General features: G+C 41.6%; 1 protein-coding gene across 2 annotated transcripts in view; it reads left to right on the forward strand.

The window, feature by feature from the left end:
* The window catches only part of USP6NL (USP6 N-terminal like), a 201,273-nt gene that overhangs the window by 130,950 nt on the left and 49,775 nt on the right, over positions 1 to 20,548 (forward strand). For both annotated transcript variants that reach the window (XM_030215979.1, XM_030215978.1), the window contains exons 5-6: positions 252 to 332; positions 15,533 to 15,640. In XM_030215979.1, coding sequence (XP_030071839.1) covers positions 252 to 332; positions 15,533 to 15,640 — 189 coding nt within the window. The remainder of the gene's footprint in view (positions 1 to 251; positions 333 to 15,532; positions 15,641 to 20,548) is intronic.

Genomic DNA, 20,548 nt, shown 5'->3' on the forward strand with positions numbered 1-20,548 from the left:
AAAATTCAGTCGGCTTCTGTCTGAGATGTGCAACAGATGTAAATAGATCTCCCTTTTGGTTAGCTTTGTTAGTTAGCAATACTGCTGAGGCCTGCTGTTTATCCCATGGTACAAAGTAAATTCAAAGATCTTTCAACTATTTAATAGATAGAGCTGTTCATGATATGTATTTTATAGATTTGTGAACAGTTAATACAACTTGTGCGCTTAAGAGTAATTATTTTAGGAGACAAATTTTTTTTTTATTGCAGCAAAAACATCTTGAAATTGAAAGAACCACAAAGTGGCTGAAAATGCTTAAGGGCTGGGAAAAATACAAGAACAGCGAAAAGGTAAAAACATATCCTATATCTATAAATTTACTTGCTAAAATTCACTCTGGAAAATGTTTCTGATAATATATTACGGTGCTGCAGCCTTATCTGAACCATAACAAGTCTTCATGACAGATGCATCTTCATTTAAAATAATTTTATTCTCGTGCGTGTTTCCATTTAGCCAGAACGCAAATAGAGTGAAAGCATGCCAAGAGATTGTGGAGGAACTGAGAGGCTCAGTGGATTGGCATATGGTTCTATCACTTCTAGGTCACTGGTTCAGAACACGGGAAGGTGATTCAGTGGTGGCCAGTAAACGTATCTACAAATTCACCTATTCAATTAGCATTGCTTTACAACCTTTTTAGCAGCAGAGGCTAAGGGCCAGATGGGGGATGGAAGTGAACTACCCTAGTGAGATTTCTCTGAAGCAGGATGGCGGCATATTGACTTATCTATGTAAAGAAAAGCCTGCACTGTTACTGCCTGTCCTGTAGCTCTTTGGAAAAATGGAACATTTCCATTCCTGCTCACTGAAGTTTCGTGGAAGAAAATGTCCTGTTATGCAAAGGTTTTTGCAGGCTTAGAGAGAGTATTGAATCAGGTACCTTGAAGGCTGTTTGATAAATCAAAGCCAGTTATACCTAGATATTAATCTGAATCAGTATTGGGTGCCATTTTCTTCAAGTGTCTGCAGCAGTTACAGAGGAGGTAGACTTATGTGTAAAGAAATGGATTTTTTGTTTTTTGGTAGAACTAAAATATTGTAGTTTTACTTAGGATAGTCAGCATGATACCCGCAAGCGAGCCTTCTCCGCTTAACACAAGATTGTCTGTACTTCAGGAAGCAGGTGAAAGTTTGGCTCTTCAACCAGGCCTTTAATGGAAGAAGTAACTAACTTGTTAGTCTCACTCACATACACAAGGAGTGACTCGGGCTGCACATACTGCAGCAGGACATGTTTATCCACTCCTACCCTAGCTGATATAATATTTAACCTGAGAAGTTCCGACAGAAGAGGACATTTCTCTTGTAAGTGAACACTATTTTTCTTGTGCTTTGGGAACTTAAAGATTGGAGTTTAAGGGAGGAATTGTAGGATAGTGATAGGCAAAATAAAAATATAAAAAGCAAATTTTATCAACTAATCTCCATAGTCTTTTCCACTTAGTTTTAAAAACTTTGTACCACAGCATTAACAGAATCTAGCAGGCACTGCAGGATCTAGTTTAGAAGGCCGACAGTCGCTGAAAAGCGCATGGTTCAGGATAAGGTATCTTCCAAAGATATCACCAAAACAGGGAAGATAGTGTATCCTGATAGTGAGGTTGCAAAAGAGACCGTAGTAGATCAGGTGTCCTTAAATAAAAATCAGACAAAAGATTGCAAATTAGTACTGTTAAGTACTGAGCATGATGTAAATAGGAACAACAAACATAGTTTGAAATGTCTATATGCGAATGCCAGGAGCCTAAGAAATAAGATGGGAGAGTTAGAATATATTGCACTAAATGAAAAATTAGATATAATAGGCATCTCTGAGACCTGGTGGAAGGAGGATAACCAGTGGGACACTATCATACCGGGGTACAAATTATATCGTAGTGATAGGGTGGATCGAATTGGTGGAGGGGTAGCATTGTATATTAACAAGAACCTGGAAAATTCTGCAGGAAGCAAAACACTTCTTGGAATCACTGTGGATTAAAATTCCACGTGTAAAGGGGAAAAGGATAGTGATAGGAGTGTACTACTGTCCGCCTGGCCAGGATGAACAGATGGATGCAGAAATGTTAAAGGAAATTAGGGGCGCAAACAAACTGGGCAACACAATAACAATGGGTGATTTCAATTACCCCGATATTGACTGGGTAAATGTAACATCGGGGCACGCTAGGGAGGTAAAATTCCTTGATGAAATCAAGGACAGCTTTATGGAGCAGCTGGTACAGAAGCCGAGGAAATATTCTAGACCTAGTCCTTAGTGGCGCGCATGATCTGGTGCGGGAGATAATGGTGTTGGGGTCGCTTGATAACAGTGATCATAATATGATCGGATTTGATATTAGCTTTGAAGTAAGTATACATAGGAAATCAAATACATTAGCGTTTAACTTTAAAAAAGGAGACTATGATAAAATGAGAAGAACGGTGAAAAGAATACTTAGAGGAGCAGCTGCGAGGGTCAAAAATTTACATCAGGCGTGGATGCTATTCAAAAACACCATCCTGGAAGCCCAGGCCAAATGTATTCCGTGTATTAAAAAAGGAGGACGGAAGACCAAACGACAGCCAGTGTGGTTAAAAAGTGAGGTGAAGGAAGCTATTAAAGCTAAAAGAAAATCCTTCAGAAAATGGAAGAAGGAACCGACTGAAAATAATAAGAAACAGCATAAGGAATGTCAAGTCAAATGCAAAGTGCAGATAAGGAAGGCTAAGAGGGACTTAAAAAAAAAAAAAAGATTGCGTTGGAGGTAAAAACGCATAGTAAAATTTTTTTTGAGGTATATTAAAAGCAGGAAGACTGCAAAAGAATCGGTTGGACCACTAGATGACCGAGGAGTAAAAGGGGCGATCAGGGAAGACAAAGCCGTAGCGGAGAGATTAAATGAATTCTTTGCTTCGGACTTCACCGAGGAAGATTTGGGTGGGATAACGGTGCTGGAAATGGTATTCGAAGCTGACGAGTCAGAGAAACTTAATGAATTCTCTGTAAACCTGGAGGATTTAATGGGGCAGTTCTACAAACTGAAGAGTAGCAAATCTCCTGGACCGGATGGTATTCATCCCAGAGTACTAATAGAACTGAAAATGAGCTTGCGGAGGTATTGTTAGTAATATGTAATTTATCCTTAAAATCGAGCGGGGTACCTGAAGGTTGGAGGGTGGCCAATGTAACACCGATTTTTAAAAAAGGTTCCAGAGGAGAGAGACTATTATTATGAACAAAATTACAGAGCATATTCAGAACATCAAATACCTCTTTTTCTTTGTAATGGTAGAGCTTGGGTGGACAATAGTGTTAGGTTAATATTCAATAGAAAAGTGGCTTCTGGGCTGAAGCTTCTGAACTAGGCCTTTGAAGAAATATTAAGTGAACTACTACTACTACTACTTAACATTTCTAAAGCGCTACTAGGGTTATGCAGCGCTGTACAGTTTTAACAAAGGACAGTCTCTGCTCAAAGGAGCTTACAATCTAAAGGACGAAATGTCAAGCTGGGCAGTCTAGATTTCCTGAGTTAGAGGTAAAAGGTTAGTTGCCGAAGGTGACATTGAAGAGGTGGGCTTTGAGCAAGGATTTGAAGGTGGGCAGGGAGGGGGCTTGGCGTATGGGCTCAGGGAGTTTATTCCAAGCATAGGGTGAGGCGAGGCAGAAAGGGCAGAGCCTGGAGTTGGCGGTGGTGGAGAAGGGTGCTGAGAGGAGGGATTTGTCCTGTGAGCGGAGGTTTCGGGTAGGAACATAAGGGGAGATGAGGGTAGAGAGGTAATGAGGGGCTGCAGATTGAGTGCATTTGTAGGTTAGTAGGAGAAGCTTGAACTGTATGCGGTACCTGATCGGAAGCCAGTCAAGTGACTTGAGGAGAGGGGTGATATGAGTATATCGGTCCAGGCGGAAGATAAGACGTGCAGCAGAGTTCTGAACGGACTGAAGGGGGGATAGATGGTTAAGTGGGAGGCCAGTGAGGAGTAGGTTGCAGTAGTCAAGGCGAGAGGTAATGAGAGAGTGGATGAGAGTTCGGGTGGTGTGCTCAGAGAGGAAAGGGCAGAAGTGTTTGCCATCTCTCTAATTAAACAACTAATGTCATGACCAGGAGGAGGCATCCGATTAATTGCACGCTTCACATCCGTGAACTGGCACTGCACAGTCACACCAGATGCTGAGACTCTGATAAGGTCAGACCAATGTGTCTCTAAGGTTTGCACTTACTTTCACCTGTCTACAGCCAATGTCAGGCAGAAGACTATGGACAATAAATAGAAATGGAACAAGAGAGGAAAATACCGTTTTTCTTGGACTCAGTACATTTTTTGATCAGCTTTCAAAGGCAGAACCTTTTTCCTCAGGTCACGTATGAGCAAAAAGATGACAATATCATAATATTTAAGTGAAACGTGAAAAACATTCCACTGTAGGGGTTGGGAGAGATGGATGGGTAATCGAAGGTAACAAAGCAGTATAATTTTATGGTTTATTATAATGTGATGGGTGTCATTTGTCAAGTGGGTGTCAAAATATTTCATCATCACATCTAAGGATTACATTGCTGGACTGGTTTAAATTTACCTCGTAGTTTTCTGACCATAAGGTCATTGATATTACTAACAGGTAAGTTTTAAACAATCCAGGAACATAATCCTTAGAAGTTAAGATGATGAATAGATTAACACACACCTGACAATTTAACAAGGATGTGGCTTTCCTGTCACATTATAAACTATAAACTTATCCTGCTTTTGTCACCTCCTGAGTACCCATCCACCTCTCCCCGTTTCTCACCTCCCCACTCCTATCTTCCCCCAAGACTATCATTGGAATGCTTTTCACATTTCGCATATATAGTCTGCTGTTTTCCCTCTTTTGGTTCTGCCTTCGAAAGCTAGTCAAAAAATGTGTTACGTTCATTAAAAAGGTTTCATCTTATTTTCCTTTCTTCTGTTTTATTACTATTTGACTATCTTTTAAAATGGACTAGCAGGGCTACCACACTCCTTTTTGCCTGTGTGCACAAACCTCATATGATAAGAGATTTCCTGGACACCAGCTAATTGAAGGAGGAGATCTGTCCTGGAGGGAGGATCTGGCTTTGGACCTCGGTGAGAAGCCCATTCAGAAAGAGAAGGGAGAGAAACTTCCTTATTTGGGAAGAGATAAGTCTAAGCATTGTCTGGTATGTGAGGCAAAACTGAATCCATTGTTGTTGTGGAGTTTAGCCAGAGAGTGTTTATTGCCAAATAAAGAGCAATTTGTTTAACTCTTCTAAGTGTGCATGAGTCATAGCGTCTGTGCCTTCCTACTTTACAGTTCAGTGTACTGCTGCACTAACACTCCTGTAATATGCTCATAGATAATTTCCCTAATCAAGGGTGTAGGCAGAAGTCCATTTGGGGTGGACTGGGTGGGGGCCATGCATCCTCTCATTTCTCCACCCCCCCCCCCCCTCCCGGCAGTGTTAAATCCTTCCTTTACTGGCAGGGATGCCCAAGCCTTCTCCTGTGCTGCCTGAGCAGTAAAGAAGCCAGCAGTGTACTGCAGCTTATACTGATGACATCAGTGCAGGCGCTTCTGCCCATGCTCAGTTCAGCAGCATGTACTGAGCATGTGCAGGAGTGTCGGCGGCTGAAGTCTTTGCTGATATCAGCCGGGTTTTACTTCCATTGCTTTCAATGGAAGTAATTGAGCCAGCCGGGTTTTACTTCCATTGCTTTCAATGGAAAGCAATGGAAGTAAAACCCGGCTGGCTCAATCCGTCCTCCTTTTTCTGGAGCCATATGGTAACCCTAATCAGACAGTGTGGGAAGAGGCTTGGATAGTGGACCACTTCTGCTTGCAGGGCTTTGGCATCCCTGCCAGCCACTCCACAAACATCACAATTTTGGAAAGAGCCCAAGACCCCCCTCGGTGCAATGCCACTGTCCCTAACATGCTGTCTTATTTCTCTAATGTTGAAATGAGGGCCCCGCTGTCTTACCAGACTTTGTATGGTTTAGCACCTTCATTTCCCTAGCTGCAGGAAAGTAGTTTATAAATCGATAAATTCAGTAGGATTTATGCTGAATTCCCTTGCAAAAGATACGAGGTATGAATGATTCGACTTTCGTAGAATGTTAAAAACCTCTCTTTTTAAGACATTTCTACTTATGGCTAATCCATAACGGAGTTTAGGTTTTCTACTGTTTTCCATCTGCATTTATGATTGTTTTATATTATTTTGCTATTGTTCTTTATTTCTGTGAGGCTCATGAATATGTATTGTTCCGTTGATGTTTAAGCCACATTGAACTGGCATTGTGTTGGGTAATGTGGAGTACAAATCTCAATAAATTAAATGAAAATGTTGCAGATATATTTCTGCTCATTGTCCAGTGCTGCTGCTTGCTTTGAAATAATTTTTAAAAATATATCCTTTTTAAATGTATTTTTCAAGTTAGTATTCCGGGTTACATAAGGATATGATTTTTATTTTTTTTTAGAACTTTTTTTTAATGAAATCAACATGAATTGATTTTTCAGGGAGGAGAGAAAAATGGAAAGTGAAAATGTCTGTCTCAGTTTTGCAAAAGACTGCGGTGTTAGGATTAGAGCCTGAGCGATACCAGACCAAGAGGCTGTGCTCTCTCTCTCTCTCTCTCTCTCTCTCGTTCTCTTGTTCTCTCGTTCGTTCTCTCTCTCTCGTTCTCTCTCGTTATCTCTCTTGTTCTCTCGTTCTCTCTCTCTTTCTTTCTTTCTTTCTTTCTTTCTCTCGTTCTCTCTCGTTATCTCTCTTGTTCTCTCGTTCTCTCTCTCTTTCTTTCTTTCTTTCTTTCTCTCTTTCTCTCTCTCTCTCTCTGGGCAGCTTGCTAATTGAGCTTTACAGTAGCACTTGACTCACCATTGAGAAAATAGGAGATGCTGCAGCCCTGTGCTTGCACCGAGATAATTGCTTAACTGAATTTCCAATTTTGCCTCTCCCATATAATTCTGAGAAATCTTTGCTTCCTAGTCCTCCTTCAGTATCTTCTTTCTACATAATTCACTTTTGCAGCAAATAGGAAACAGGACGTACATTAACATTCATTCTACCTGTCCAGACTAGCCGTTAAGCCCGTTAAAACGGGCAAGATTTCCAGCTACCCTCCTCGCCGCCGCTCCATCCCCCCTCCGTCCCCCTGCACTGACCTGACAGCGCCTCTCACCTCCGTGTGAAAGCGCTGCAGGCAGCAGCAGCAGATTGCTCTGCTGCTGCCTGCAGCGCTTCCACACGGAGGTGAGAGGCGCTGTCAGGTAAGTGCAGGGGGGCGGGAGCGGCGGCGGGGGGAGGGTGGAGGTTGGTACGCACGATGTTGGTTTCCAGGCTCCAGCGGCAGCATCCGACAGTCCGACTCCGTTTCCCTCTCTGTTCCGCCCTCTGATGTCATCACGTCTTGACGCGAGGGCGGGACAGAGAGGGAAGTCTCTACTGCACATTTGCAGGTGAGTCGGTCACTTGCCATTTATATGTTTGATAGTAGTTAGACGAGGAAAAAACCCCTTTGTTGGATGTTTAGCACAAGAATGGTTTAATTGTACATTAGTATAACTGACTCTAAATTCCAGTTTGCCTCTCATCTGTATGGGGAAACTTTGTGTTTGGTCCCTAAATCTGCTGCATGTCTAGTGCACTTGTCATTGATAAAGATGTTTGAGATTAAACAATAAGCAAAAATACATAGTTTTAAATTGTGCAGTGCTACTTCTGTTAGGACATGTATTTGATTTTTTTTTTTAAATATGGTTCGGTTGTAAAACACTTTTTCTTTTTGAGATGTACAACAGTGACAACAAATACAACAATTAGGTACGTGATACAGAGCTGCCAAGTTAAGCAGTCTCAGGAGGGAGCTGGTTTGGCCAGCCCTGACGTTCTGAGAACATTCCAGAGCAGTGTGTGGTATTTGTCATCTGCCCATTGAAATCGGCATTTCCAGTTCTGTAATGCATCAGGACTGGATTAAAATTCCATTCATGGAGCAGGGTACCTTGGCAGATCTACATGATACACTAGATAGTTTAACTTTTCTGAACACATTTTACCAAAAAACTACAAAATACTTCCACAGACCGATATATGCATTTATATATAGAGTAACTCTAAAGTTTAAAAAAAAAGTGTGAAATTGTATCATATGTGGTGATTTTATACGAATTAGTCCAGAAGAACAACTTGTGAACAACTGTTGTTAATGTTAGTAACGAGTTGGAAATCCTTTTAGATCAATCACAGTGTGACATCATCTGAGCATTGATTCTACCAGGTTTTTCTGGTGATGGTATGATACCAGGAGCTGTTGGAAAATAAATCTGGTGTTTGCTGAAAAAGATTACAAATTGATGGAAGAACCTTCGGCTCAAGAACATCCCTAATGTACATAGTAACGTAGTAAATGACGGCAGATAAAGACTTGAACGGTCCATCCAGTCTTCCCAACAGTTCCATTAATGACCTGATTTCTGCCAAACCCAAGCCAAGACCTGCAGCCCCATTAGCATGACACTCTGTGGATAGTTATGCATTCCAAATTAGTCTTCCCTGATCATCTTCAGACATGTCGAACACCATTGTTCCCAAAAATTGAGATTCCTGTTGTGTTGCTTCAAATTGGAGATATGTACACAACTGGGTTAATTATTGGCTAATTAGTGTAATTACTAGTGTTAGCAAGCACTTGACACCATTGGGGGTTGTGTGTGGATCTCTGATCCATTGCTTCTCCACCAACCCTGCCTAACTGGTCTCGCACAGATCTCAGAAGGGGACGTGGCCATGGGAGGGTCATGGCCATTCCAAACTGTTACGTACAGTGGTATAGAATAATGGGGTCTCTGTGCCCAACTAGGTCGCTGGGATTTACACCAGGTTTGAGCAGGCAGGAGTCTAGCGATCACAGTTGAGGCAGAAACTGGTGTTAAGCGCATTTCTATAACGGGCGCACACCCTTTATGAAATAGCACCTAGTGCTGAACTTTGAGTCCCATTTATAGAAATCCCCCAACCTATTTTATTTATGCTTATGTGTGGTCATTTGCTATTTTTTTGTTAAACTGTACCGGCTGTACACCACCTTGGGTGAATCTCTTCATAAACGCAGTTAATAAAATCCAAATAAATAAATAAATAGAATTACACTCGTCCAGTCTTCAACTGTCCACGTTGTGTTCTTCAGCTCACTCAACTCTGCTGCACATTCTAAAAATTTTTGACAAAACCAATATTCTGTACAGAGAGAATATAACGTAACTAACAATGAAGACTCTCTGATAAAGTTCTAAATTGCTTTAAAGGACATGATAGGGCAGGACACTGCAGTGTAATCAAACACCATGTCCAAGAGAAATTTTTTTAATAAAATATAATATAGGATCACTTAGAGGGGCATAATCGAAAGGGGCGCCTGGTTTTCCTGAGGACTTCCTTGCAGGACGTCCCGGCGAAGGGGCGGGGAAACCCGTATTATTGAAACAAGATGGGCGGTCATCTTTTGTTTCGATAATACAGTCGGGGACGCCCAAATTGCGAAATTTAGGTTGACCTTAGAGATGGTCGTCCTTTGAGATGGTTGTCCCCGATTTTCGGCGATAATGGAAACCGAGGACGCCCATCTCAGAAACGACCAAATCCAAGCCATTTGGTTGTGGGAGGAGCCAGCAGTCGTAGTGCACTGGTCCCCCTGACATGCCAGGATACCAACCGGGCACCCTAGGGGGCACTGCAGTGGACTTCAGAAATTGCTTCCAGGTGCATAGCTCCCTTACCTTGTGTGCTGAGACCCCCAAAACCCACTACCCACAACTGTACACCACTACCATAGTCCTAAGGGGTGAAGGGGGGCACCTGCATGTGGGTACAGTGGGTTTCTGGTGGGTTTTCAAGGGCTCACATTTACCACCACAAGTGTAACGGGGGGGGGGGGGGGGGGGGATGGGCCTGGGCCCGCCTGCCTGAAGTGCACTGCACCCACTAAAACTGCTCCACGGATCTGCATACTGCTGTGATGGACCTGAGTATGGCATTTGAGGCTGACAAAAAATATTTAAAAAAAATTTTGTTTTTTTGAGGGAGGGGGTTAGTGACCACTGGTGGAGTAAGGGGAGGTCATCCCCGATTCCCTCCGATGGTCATCTGGTCAGTTCAGGCACCTTTTTGAGGCTTGGTCGTAAGAAAAAATGGACCAAGTAAAGTCGCCCAAGTGCTTGTCAGGGATGCCCATCTTTTTTCCATTATCAGTCGAGGACGCCCATGTGTTAGCCACGCCCCCAGTCCCGACTTCGCTATGTTTCCGACACGCCCCCGTGAACTTTGGTTGTCCCCGCGACGGAAAGCAGTTGAGGACACCCAAAATCGGCTTTCGATTATGTCGATTTGGGCGACCCTGAGAGAAGGACGCCCATCTCCTGATTTGTGTCGAAAGATGGGCGCCCTTCTCTTTTGAAAATAAGCCTGTTAGTGTGTCACTGCTCACATGTACTAACAAGTACGTCAAAAAAGCAAAATAGAGCTTAAATCGCTACTTTTGCTGAAGTTAGTGAATATTTTACCTAAAATAATGCGGTATCCACACCTCAAAATGTGTCCATAAAGCAAAAATGGTTTCATAACATGCCCAAAATAAATCATGCACTAATACCCAAATTCTCGTACAAAATATGAGTCACTTATCTGTAGCAGATTAAGCAGACTGCAGCTCTATGAGGTGTCCCATTTCACATAACTTCTTCAAGAGCTGTAATTGCAGCTGAAAATAGTTTTCATTCACTACACACCATGAAACTTCATGATGCCAATGACGCAGGCTTAGTCAACACCCACAACGGCTTCCTTCTTGAATGTCTGTGAATTGACGTCATACGTTTACATTTCCCATAACTCTCCAATAACAGCAATATACAAAAAACCACACATCTTCATTTCAAAGACTCACAAAACCTGTCCATATTCAATATACAGTCACACTTCCTGATGAAAATTTAAATAAATAGAAACATCACTCTGCTGGTTCTCTGGCAGGTCTCTCTTATGTGGGACACTGCTACATATAAGTACATAAATACATAAGTATTGCCATACTGGGACAGACCAAAGGTCCATCAAGCCCAGCATCCTGTTTCCAACAGTGGCCAATCCAGGTCACAAATACCTGGCAAGATCCCCCAAAAGTTCAATACATGTTATGCTGATTATCCCAGAAATAGTGGATTTTCCCCAAGTCCAATTTAATAATGCTCTATGGACTTTTCCTTTAGGAAGCCGTCCAAACCTTTTTTAAACTCTGCTAAGCTAACCGCTTATGAAGCTTTTTGTCATACCCATGTTTTTCTATCATCTTTTCAACATTTTAAGACCACTCTCCCTGAAATTTTGACTGATTTGACAATATTGAACAACATGCATACTGATAGATCCCTGACACAGGTGCTATCGCTGAAACACAGATTGTGTCGGATCTGACTAATAAATATTGAGTTGATGCTCCAACCCTTGAAGGCTCTTCGTGCTTTCGTTTTTTTGCTGCTGTGTTGGGTGTACTTTGATGTCCTCTCTTGTGTTTCCGAAAATTTAAATAATGGTATTCCACTAAGTTCCATCATTCAAACCCCAATCCGAGGTCAAATTAAGATGAAAAATCCAAAATTGGCCAATAGCTGTTCTTTGTCCCCTCCCAGTTGAGACACCTGAACTTGCTCAATAATCCATCATTCAAACTGGTCGAAGCTGTGATTACAGTCCATAAAATGTTGTACCATTTGAGCTGAAATCACATGATTATTACACCTGCTACGATGTTCACTAAGACGAGTTTTCACCTTCCTGATGGTACGTCCAACGTAGTATTTCACCAACACCTGATGATGTATATAACATAGACTCACAGGTGGTAACATGTCTTAACAAATACTGTCTACCAGTATGAAAGTAAGTCTATTCAGTCACAATTTTTGTAGAGGCACAAAAACATTCGAAAAACGCTTCTTTTGTGGAGCTTCTGTTCTAAGTAGCCTGTGTCTGTCTTATACCTGCTTGATTTCCCTGGCAGATGACATTCTGCTTCCCAAAGACAGTCTCGCAATTCTCCTGTCTGTCTTAGGAGCTGTAGCTATTTTTCTTCCTCTACCTTCCTAAATTGCAATGCTTCCAGTTGCCTGAAAATGTGTGTACAACTTCTGAACTCCTGAAGCTGTGACTCCATGGCCCATTTTCTGAGCAATCTGATGGAAACTAAAGCTTTCGTTTTTCAGTGCAATTGCCGTAATTCTCTTCTTAGATGACCGAACAATCCTGTAAAGAGCAAAATCAGTACCTTAAATTTATAGAATTTTAAGAATTTATATGTATTTATAAATATTTAATTAAAAACCACAAAAAATGTGTATATATTAGAAATACATTTTTAAAAATAGCAAAACGACAAAATAATACTTGGAAACTGTCTTCTCGTATAGCAAGCAGTAGACATAATTCATATGGCATCTCTGGATAAATTAGAATTTGTTTAAACTGGCTTAAGAATGATTGATAATGAATGGCAGTTGTAAACATTACATACTCTCAGAATATATTACCTGATCAAATGGTAAATTTCTGCCACTTCTTACAAATTGTGGCTATTTCTTACTTGTAATGTCAACAAAATGGAAAGGGAAAGGGGATGGTACTTGATATACCTTCTTTCTGTGGTTACAAACAACAAAGTTTACATATATTTGGGTACTTATTTTGTACCTGGGGCAATGGAGGGTTAAGTGACTTGCCCAGTCACAAGGAGATGCAGTGGGAATCAAACCCAGTTTACTGGGATCAAAGCCCGTTGCACTAACCACTAGGTTTCTCTTCCACATAGAATGGCTATTTCACGAAAGTAAGATAAGTCCCTGGCACAGAACCTACATTTTTTTAATGATTTTATTTATTAATTCATTTTTATATCCCTCAATTATCCAGACACAAGTTTTGGTTCAATATGGTTTACATTCATCAGTCAGAATGGATTACATTGTTATTAAACACTTAATCAGACTACAAACATTTGGTACAGGTATTGGTTACCCAATAAGATTTCTTGTTTGCAGTTTTCTCTTGGAACGGAAGATAGTTATTGATGCTTCTTGTGACAGTCAGAGATTACAATTATTTTCATGCCCTTGCAGTCATTTGGTAACATTTGGTTATTGCATTGATTAGTCATAAAAGTTCTTGAAAGAGATGTGTTTTTAATTTCCTTCTGAAATGGAGATAGTTGGTGGTGTTTCTTGTGACAGCCACAGATTACAGTTGTGTGTGCATTTGATAACGATGTTGATTAGCCGTAAAACATCTTGAAAAGATGTTCTCTGCTGAAGTGGAGATAGTTACCTACGCTTCTTATGGCCTTGGGAATTGAGTTCCACCATTTGGAGCTCAGATAGGCAAAACCTACTGCATAGATGGACTTTTAGGTTATATTTCTACATTTGGGTAGGTGGAGCAGTAGGTATTCGCTGGTTCCTGGCTACGCATTTCTTGGTGATAGTTCAGTCAGGTTTGACATGCGATCAGAAGACAAACCAAACAGGAGGAGTGGCCTAGTGGTTAGGGTGGTGGACTTTGGTCCTGGGGAACTGAGGAACTGAGTTCGATTCCCGGCACAGGCAGCTCCTTGTGACTGTGGGTAAGTTACGTAACCCTCCATTGCCCCATGTAAGCCGCATTTAGCCTGCCATGAGTGGGAAAGCGCAGGGTACAAATGTAACAAAAAAAAATGTTCCAGTTTTGAAAACTAGTCCGGCTTTTATTGGGAGCCAGTGTTGCATGACTAGCAGTGGTGTTGCTCTTTGTATTTCAACTTCCTGAATATTAGTTGTGGTGCCGTGTTTCGAACAGTGTGCAGTGATTTCAGAGTGCCAGTTGCCGTTTGTCTGTTGCAAGAGTTCAAATAAAGAGTTTGCATTTGTTTGAGACTTTTTGAGCACTGCCTGGTTTGTGGAAGAGAGAGAGCTGAGGGAACTGATTAGCCCCAGAGGGTAAAGCATAGCCTCTCAAACCTCCGGATCGCTATTCCGGACCATAGACCCACTCCCAAACTCGACTACATTTATGCTAGAATTGATGAGTGAGGGGAGATTGGCCCTAAATGTGTAACTGAATTGTTTTATGGCCTGGGGCCAGAGCTAGTGCTCATGGGTGAGACCCGGGTTACATACTTAAATATCTTCCCTCCTGTTCTATCTCTGCCGTGCTGTTAGGAAAATGTTTCCAATTACATTTGGAGAGCCTCAGAAACTTAGTTTATTTATTTGTGACATTTATATCCCACATTATCCCAAACCAGTTTGAGTTCAATGTGGCTTAAAATAGACAGTACAGGATGCATAACAAAAGACTAATGCATAAGAAAGTAATTTGTTGTAAGAATCCAATTTTACAATACAGTATCATAAACATACTGGGATAGCTACAGATGTTTAACATTTAGAAGATCTATTATGAATGAGAAATTGTACATGAAGCAAAGAGAAAGTTAATGGTAAATAGAGTAGTAACCAATTCAGGTAATAATTAATTGTTTGAGATATGGTTGACAAACCGAAACAGTTCTGTGTTCTTGTAAAAGGTGCTGGTTCATATAAAAGGAGAGCGTTCAAGAATTTATTTTATCAGGTTTAGGTTGGCAGTACAGAATTTGACTTGTTATTGTAATACATTAAACGGATGATATTAAACACTTTTCTAATCAAGTTCGCTAAATTAATCTGGCCTTTTAGTTCCCTCTAAAGCAAGAAGATGTAATCAAAGCAGAGCTTAAATAACTTTCACATTTCAAAAAAAGGCAGAGAGGAGGTATAACCTGTACATTATGCCTAGACTGGCAGGTACCACCCTAATCAAAGACATTGAAGAGGCAACTGTATGTTCTGAGCAGTGTGTCATGTACAACCCCAAACCAAGGCATAGAAGAGGTAATCCAGTAGCTACCAGCTCTGGAAAGTCCACAGAGTTCTTGGAGTCCAAATCAGGTGTGCCAAACCAAAATGCATCATCAAACAGTTTGACTCCGAGAACTTTGTGGTCTTTCCAGAGCAGGTAGCTGATGGATTCGGCACTATTTATGTTGTTGTTCATCAAAGGACCCCTGAATAAAGCTTAATCGCCGAAACACGGCCCGTATTGGGTCCATTGTATTTGCCTGTCCTGCATTTGTTGACCACCATTTTGAATAAAGGCTCTGGTTTATCATCCTGGTTCATCTGGCTTGTGGCCATTCCCATCCGTTGTGTTCTGTCAACCCTAGACAAAGGCGTAGAAGAGGTGGTAACCTATAGGTTTTTCACAGAGTGTCAGGTGTGAATCTAGACAAACTAGGTGAATCATGCTGGTTTTTATCTACCCCCTTTTTACTGTAAGTACACTACCTAATTTTTTAAAGGCGAGTCATTGTCCTTGCAGATGGATTTGCCACCACGCATTTTTAGCAAGAGAATAATTTACTTTTATTTCCTCAGCTTCACAGAAGAATTTACAAAGGAATCCCCCTGCAGTTAAGAGGTGAAGTCTGGTCTTTAATCTTGGATGTCCCTAAAATGAAAGAAGAGAGAAAAGACTTTTATAATGTAAGTGTGTATAATTTTGCCTTTTAGGATTTGAGGTTCAGCTCGTTATAGAAAGAGCGAGGTTTAGGTAATGATATGTTGATGTATACACAGCAAATATATAAAGTCTTTGGACTCGGAAGTGACCGTTCATTCTCTTGCATAAGTCTTTTTGTGATGCTCTTCTGTTGCTTACTTTGAAGAGATGGAACCAATCCAGTGTAGGAGGGGTCGTATAAAGTAGATTTAAAACGTCTTATGAAACACTTGCAAGTCTAAAATTTAAAGGTGCTTTTTAATGAAATTATGCAGAATACTTCTTAGTACAGTGTCTCCAAATAAGTTTGTATTGTGGGAATAAGCCTCCTTCTTAAACTAGAGTCTGTTGAGTGCCAGAGAGCTTCCTTCTGGAGCTGTGCAATTGCTCCTGCCATGGTTACAGATCAGGCCACTCAGTGGCACTTCAAACAATTGGGAATATGTCTGTACCTTTCTGCCACCTTTTCCTACTTGATGGTCTTTCTGTCTGTCACCGTATGCAGAGCAGAATGGTTGTTTAGAACTACCTCTTCATTTCTGTTTTTCCTAGCAGACTTTGATCCTGGGGAACTGGGTTCAATTCCCACTGCAGCTCCTTGTGACTCTGAGCAAGTCACTTAACCCTCCATTGCCCCTGGTACAAAATAAGTACCTGAATATATGTAAAGTGCTTTGAATGTAGTTGCAAAAACCTCAGAAAGGCGGTATGTCAAGTCCCAGTTCCCTTTCCCTATTTGAGATTCTACATGGAATGTTGCTATTCCACTAGCAACATTCCATGTAGAAGCCTGCCCTTGCAGATCAGCAATGCGGCCGCGCAGGCTTCTGTTTCTGTGAGTCTGACGTCCTGCACGTATGTGCAGGACGTCAGACTCACAGAAACAGAAGCCTGCGCAGCCGCATTGCTGATCTGCAAGGGCAGGCTTCTACATGGAATGTTGCTAGTGGAGGAGTAGCCATGTGGTTAGTGCAGCAGACTCTGATTCTGGGGAACTGGGTTCAATTCCCACTGCAGCTCCTTGTGACTCTGGGCAAGTCACTTAACTCTCCGTTGCCCCTGGGACAAAATAGGTACCTGTATATAATATGTAAACCACTTTGATTGTAACCACAGAAAGGGGGGTATATCAAGTCCCCATCCCCTTTCCCTTAGTGTCACCAAATAAATTTGTTTGTCACATACCAGAATTCATTCTCACATGAGTGGCTTGTCACATCTGGTGCAAGAGCCTCACAATCAGTGGGCATTGTCTATCTAGCCCCATGTTGGGGGACAGGGAGATGACGGCAGCAGCATCGTTGACCTCTGATTGGGACCTGATAGAAGTATAAGGGGGACCCTTTGAGATCCAGCCAGGGTCTGGAAGTCAGCAGCAGGGTGGGGAGGTGGGGAATGGAGGAAAGAAAGATGGCTGAGAAGATGACTGTACTTAGGTGCCACCCATCTTGTCCCCATCTATATATCTGCACTTGGCTCCTTGGCTACATGGTAAGCTGTATTGTAGAAAAGTCTGTACGTCTAGCTCCATCTCTACCTGTTTTCAAATCTATGCTAAAAACCCACCTTTTCACCACTGCTTGTGGCTCCTAGCCAATACTCAATTGCCTCCGCTTGTTCCTTCTCACCCAGTACTTCCCTCACCCTTAATTGTCTTGTCTGTCTGTATTATTTTAGATTGTAAGCTCTATTGAGCAGGGACTGTCTCTCTGTGTCAGGTGTTCAGCGCTGCGTGCGTCTGGTAGCGCTATACAAATGGTAATAATAATAATCATAGCAATATTATTTGAATGTTCTAATGTATATTAGATGTTTCATGACATCATATCATATCTCTGTTATTTGAATTTCAGTGCTGTTAATGTATGTTTTTGATACTGTTTCATGGTAGTCCTATTATTAGGTATTAATTGTTGCTCTCAAGTTTAACTCATTTATTTGTGTTTATATTTGGCCATTTTTACTAAATAGTTACGCTGTTAACGAAATTGTAAGTTTTATGTTAAACTGTACTGTTGTACGTCGCCTTGGGTGAATCTCTTCTTAAAGGCAATTAATAAATCCCAATAAATAAATAGTTGGGGTTGAGGGAAAGGGATGGGAATGTAAAAGGAGAAGACTTGGGTGGGGGGGGGGGGAGGTGGGAGTGGAAGAGCATGGAATGCTTGGCATTAAGAGGAAAGGAGAGAGAGAGGACTGCACGGGACAGGGAGGGAGGGAGAGAAGAGTGGACTGCATCTAGTTGAGGTGAGGGAGGAGAGGGGGTGTACTCACCGTGTGTTTCTTATCCTCAGAAGTAACTGTTGAGGGGTGGAGTGCATGGTGAGTACGTTTCATCTCCGCCAAGCTATGGAGGAATCTTTAAATGGAAGTGAACTTGACTGAAGCCCAGTGTATGTCTCTCAAATTAGAGCAACTTCTAAATATTTGCATTGTACCAAAGAGAGCTGCAATTAGGATGCCAGCACTCAGAACCAATGAGCCTGTTTTTATGAGCGTTCCTTCTGCGGCTGCAGCACTTTTGCCATAAATGTATTTGTCTTTTGGTTCTCTTGTCAGATGTGCACTCATTTATACACAAGTGCTCTAATCTGGTTCCTTTTACTCTATACTGACTCATAGTTCACATGTTTCAGTTCCGCTGCACAGAAGACCTTTCTCTTCAGTTTTGAACACAGTTGAATTGATTTGCTCAAAGGCTCCTGATGGGTAATTAAAGGAACGTCTGTAATCCTCCAAATGGCGAGCTCTGGCATCCAGGCAGCTATTTGTCTCAATTTGTTAGTAGTTATGGGTGGGTAAAAATAAGCATTTGCACAGCTACCAGTATGGAGCCACTGGGCCTGGTTTTATAATGGGACACCCGTAGGAGAAGTCCAGGGTTTTTTTTTTCACTGTTTAGATCTTTGTTCTTGTAGAATCTTTGGAAGAGTGTGCTAGTTTGTATTTTTCTGCATTTATTTTTTTGGACTGATGATTAGATCTGGTGAGAGAGTTGTATCTTGTGGTCAAAAAGGCCTATTTCTTCTCCTTTATCTGTGACGATCCTGGCCAGTACTGTGGAGTCAGTACACTAAACCTTCAACTCCAGCTCTGACTCTGTTTCCTACTGATGTCAAGACTATGAGATTCAAGTGTGTAATTGCGCTTGGTGCAGAAACATCTTCTTGCAATCTTGTCCACATTCCTTTAGTGGAATATGGTGCAAAATAAAACATTGCAGATCATTGAAATACTGCCCCTTCTTACACTACTTCAGTACTCATTAATACAGAGCTTAAACATTAGAGGTTCGTCCAACATAAACTTTTTCACCTGGGCATAAAATCCAGTGTACTACAAAATTATTTATATGTAATCTGTTCTGTAAAGTATGTGCAAGTCGATCATTTAGCAACCACTGGTTGGTGATTCCGGTTAAGCCCGGAGGATGGCGGGGAAGCTGTCATTTCAAGGAAGGGAGGCCGTGACTGCGTAAAAGTTCTGATTTCAATGTAGGGGGGAGCGGCGTACCATAGCGGATTTCGATTTTTTAAAATAATACCTATAATACCTACAGTGAAGAACGTCCATAAAGGACGCTCCTGATGAGCGTTTTTGCCCCTTCCTGATTTTTTTTTTAAGCATTTTATAAGTTTTCGAAGCCCGTACAGACCTCTCGTTAGCTTTCCTGGCGTTTTCCAGCATTAGGGCAAGCGGAAAAGCTTTAGTGCATCTCATTTCAATAGGGTTTCTACACAATTTGCTCATCTGCATTCTGTTTGCGTTCATCATGGGGGGGGGGGGGGGGGGGAGTATTTAGTGCATGCCAGGGTTTACTACTTGCTCGTTAATGGCTCGTAAAGTTTAGTGCATCTGCTGGCCCTTAGTGTTTGTACTGGTAAGTGCTGCTTTTACCTTTGTGGTTTGTTCTTGCTGGAATGTGCAAGAGTTAACAGCACTCGAGTGCCACCTAGTGGCTGACTCCATGCACTGTTTCCCTGATTGCAGCTTTGGAATATTTCATTCTTTTCTGTAGTGCAATTTTTAACTTTATTTTGTATAAAATGTAAGTCTCTGCACATTGAAAGTAACAGTTTTCTGCCTCTTTTAAAGTCAGGATGATTTTCAAGCTGTAAATGCTAAAACTGACTCCAGGCGTGCAAGATTATTTCATAGACAGACAGGCAATATGTCCTATCCATTCTGCCTGTATGTACTAGAAAGCTCTATAATCCTTTCCTCTCCCTTAGAGATTATCTGTGCTTGTCTCATGTTCTCTTCAATTTAGATACAATCTTTATTTCCACCCCCTCCTTTCACTTTCATCCTATGCCCCTTTCTTCCTTGTCTTCCTTTTAATTGAAAAGACTTTGCTCCTGTGCATTTGTGCCATGGAAGTATTTAAATGTCTTTATTATATCTCCCCTCTGCTGCCTTTCTTCCAAATTCTACATATTGAGATCTTTACATCTGCCCCCATGGGCTTTGTAATGACTACCACTGGTTGATTGCTTTAGAAGTCTCCATCAATGTCAGTTCCATCCTGTCTATATGTTTTTGAATGCACGGACTACAGAATTGCTCCAGTTGAGGTCTCAGTAGAGAGTTGTGCAGGGACGACATAATCTCTTTTATTTATTTATTTATTCCTGCTGGCCATTCCTCTTCCCATAAGCCTTTGCCATTACCTTTTCAACCTGTTTAGCTAGCTTAAGATCATTGGCTCAAACAGGGGCCTCACCAACGAATGTACAAGTCATTGGTAAGGCCCCACTTGGAGTATTGTGTTCAGTTTTGGAGGTCTGTATCTTAAGGATGTAAACAGACTTGGAAGCAGTTCAGTGAAAAGCGACAAAAATGGTATGGGGTTTGCATCGCAAGACGTATGAGGGAGAGAGACTTGAGGACCT

This window comes from Microcaecilia unicolor, chromosome 10, assembly GCF_901765095.1.
Source record: "Microcaecilia unicolor chromosome 10, aMicUni1.1, whole genome shotgun sequence".
In the NCBI taxonomy this organism is placed as follows: Eukaryota; Metazoa; Chordata; class Amphibia; order Gymnophiona; family Siphonopidae; genus Microcaecilia; species Microcaecilia unicolor.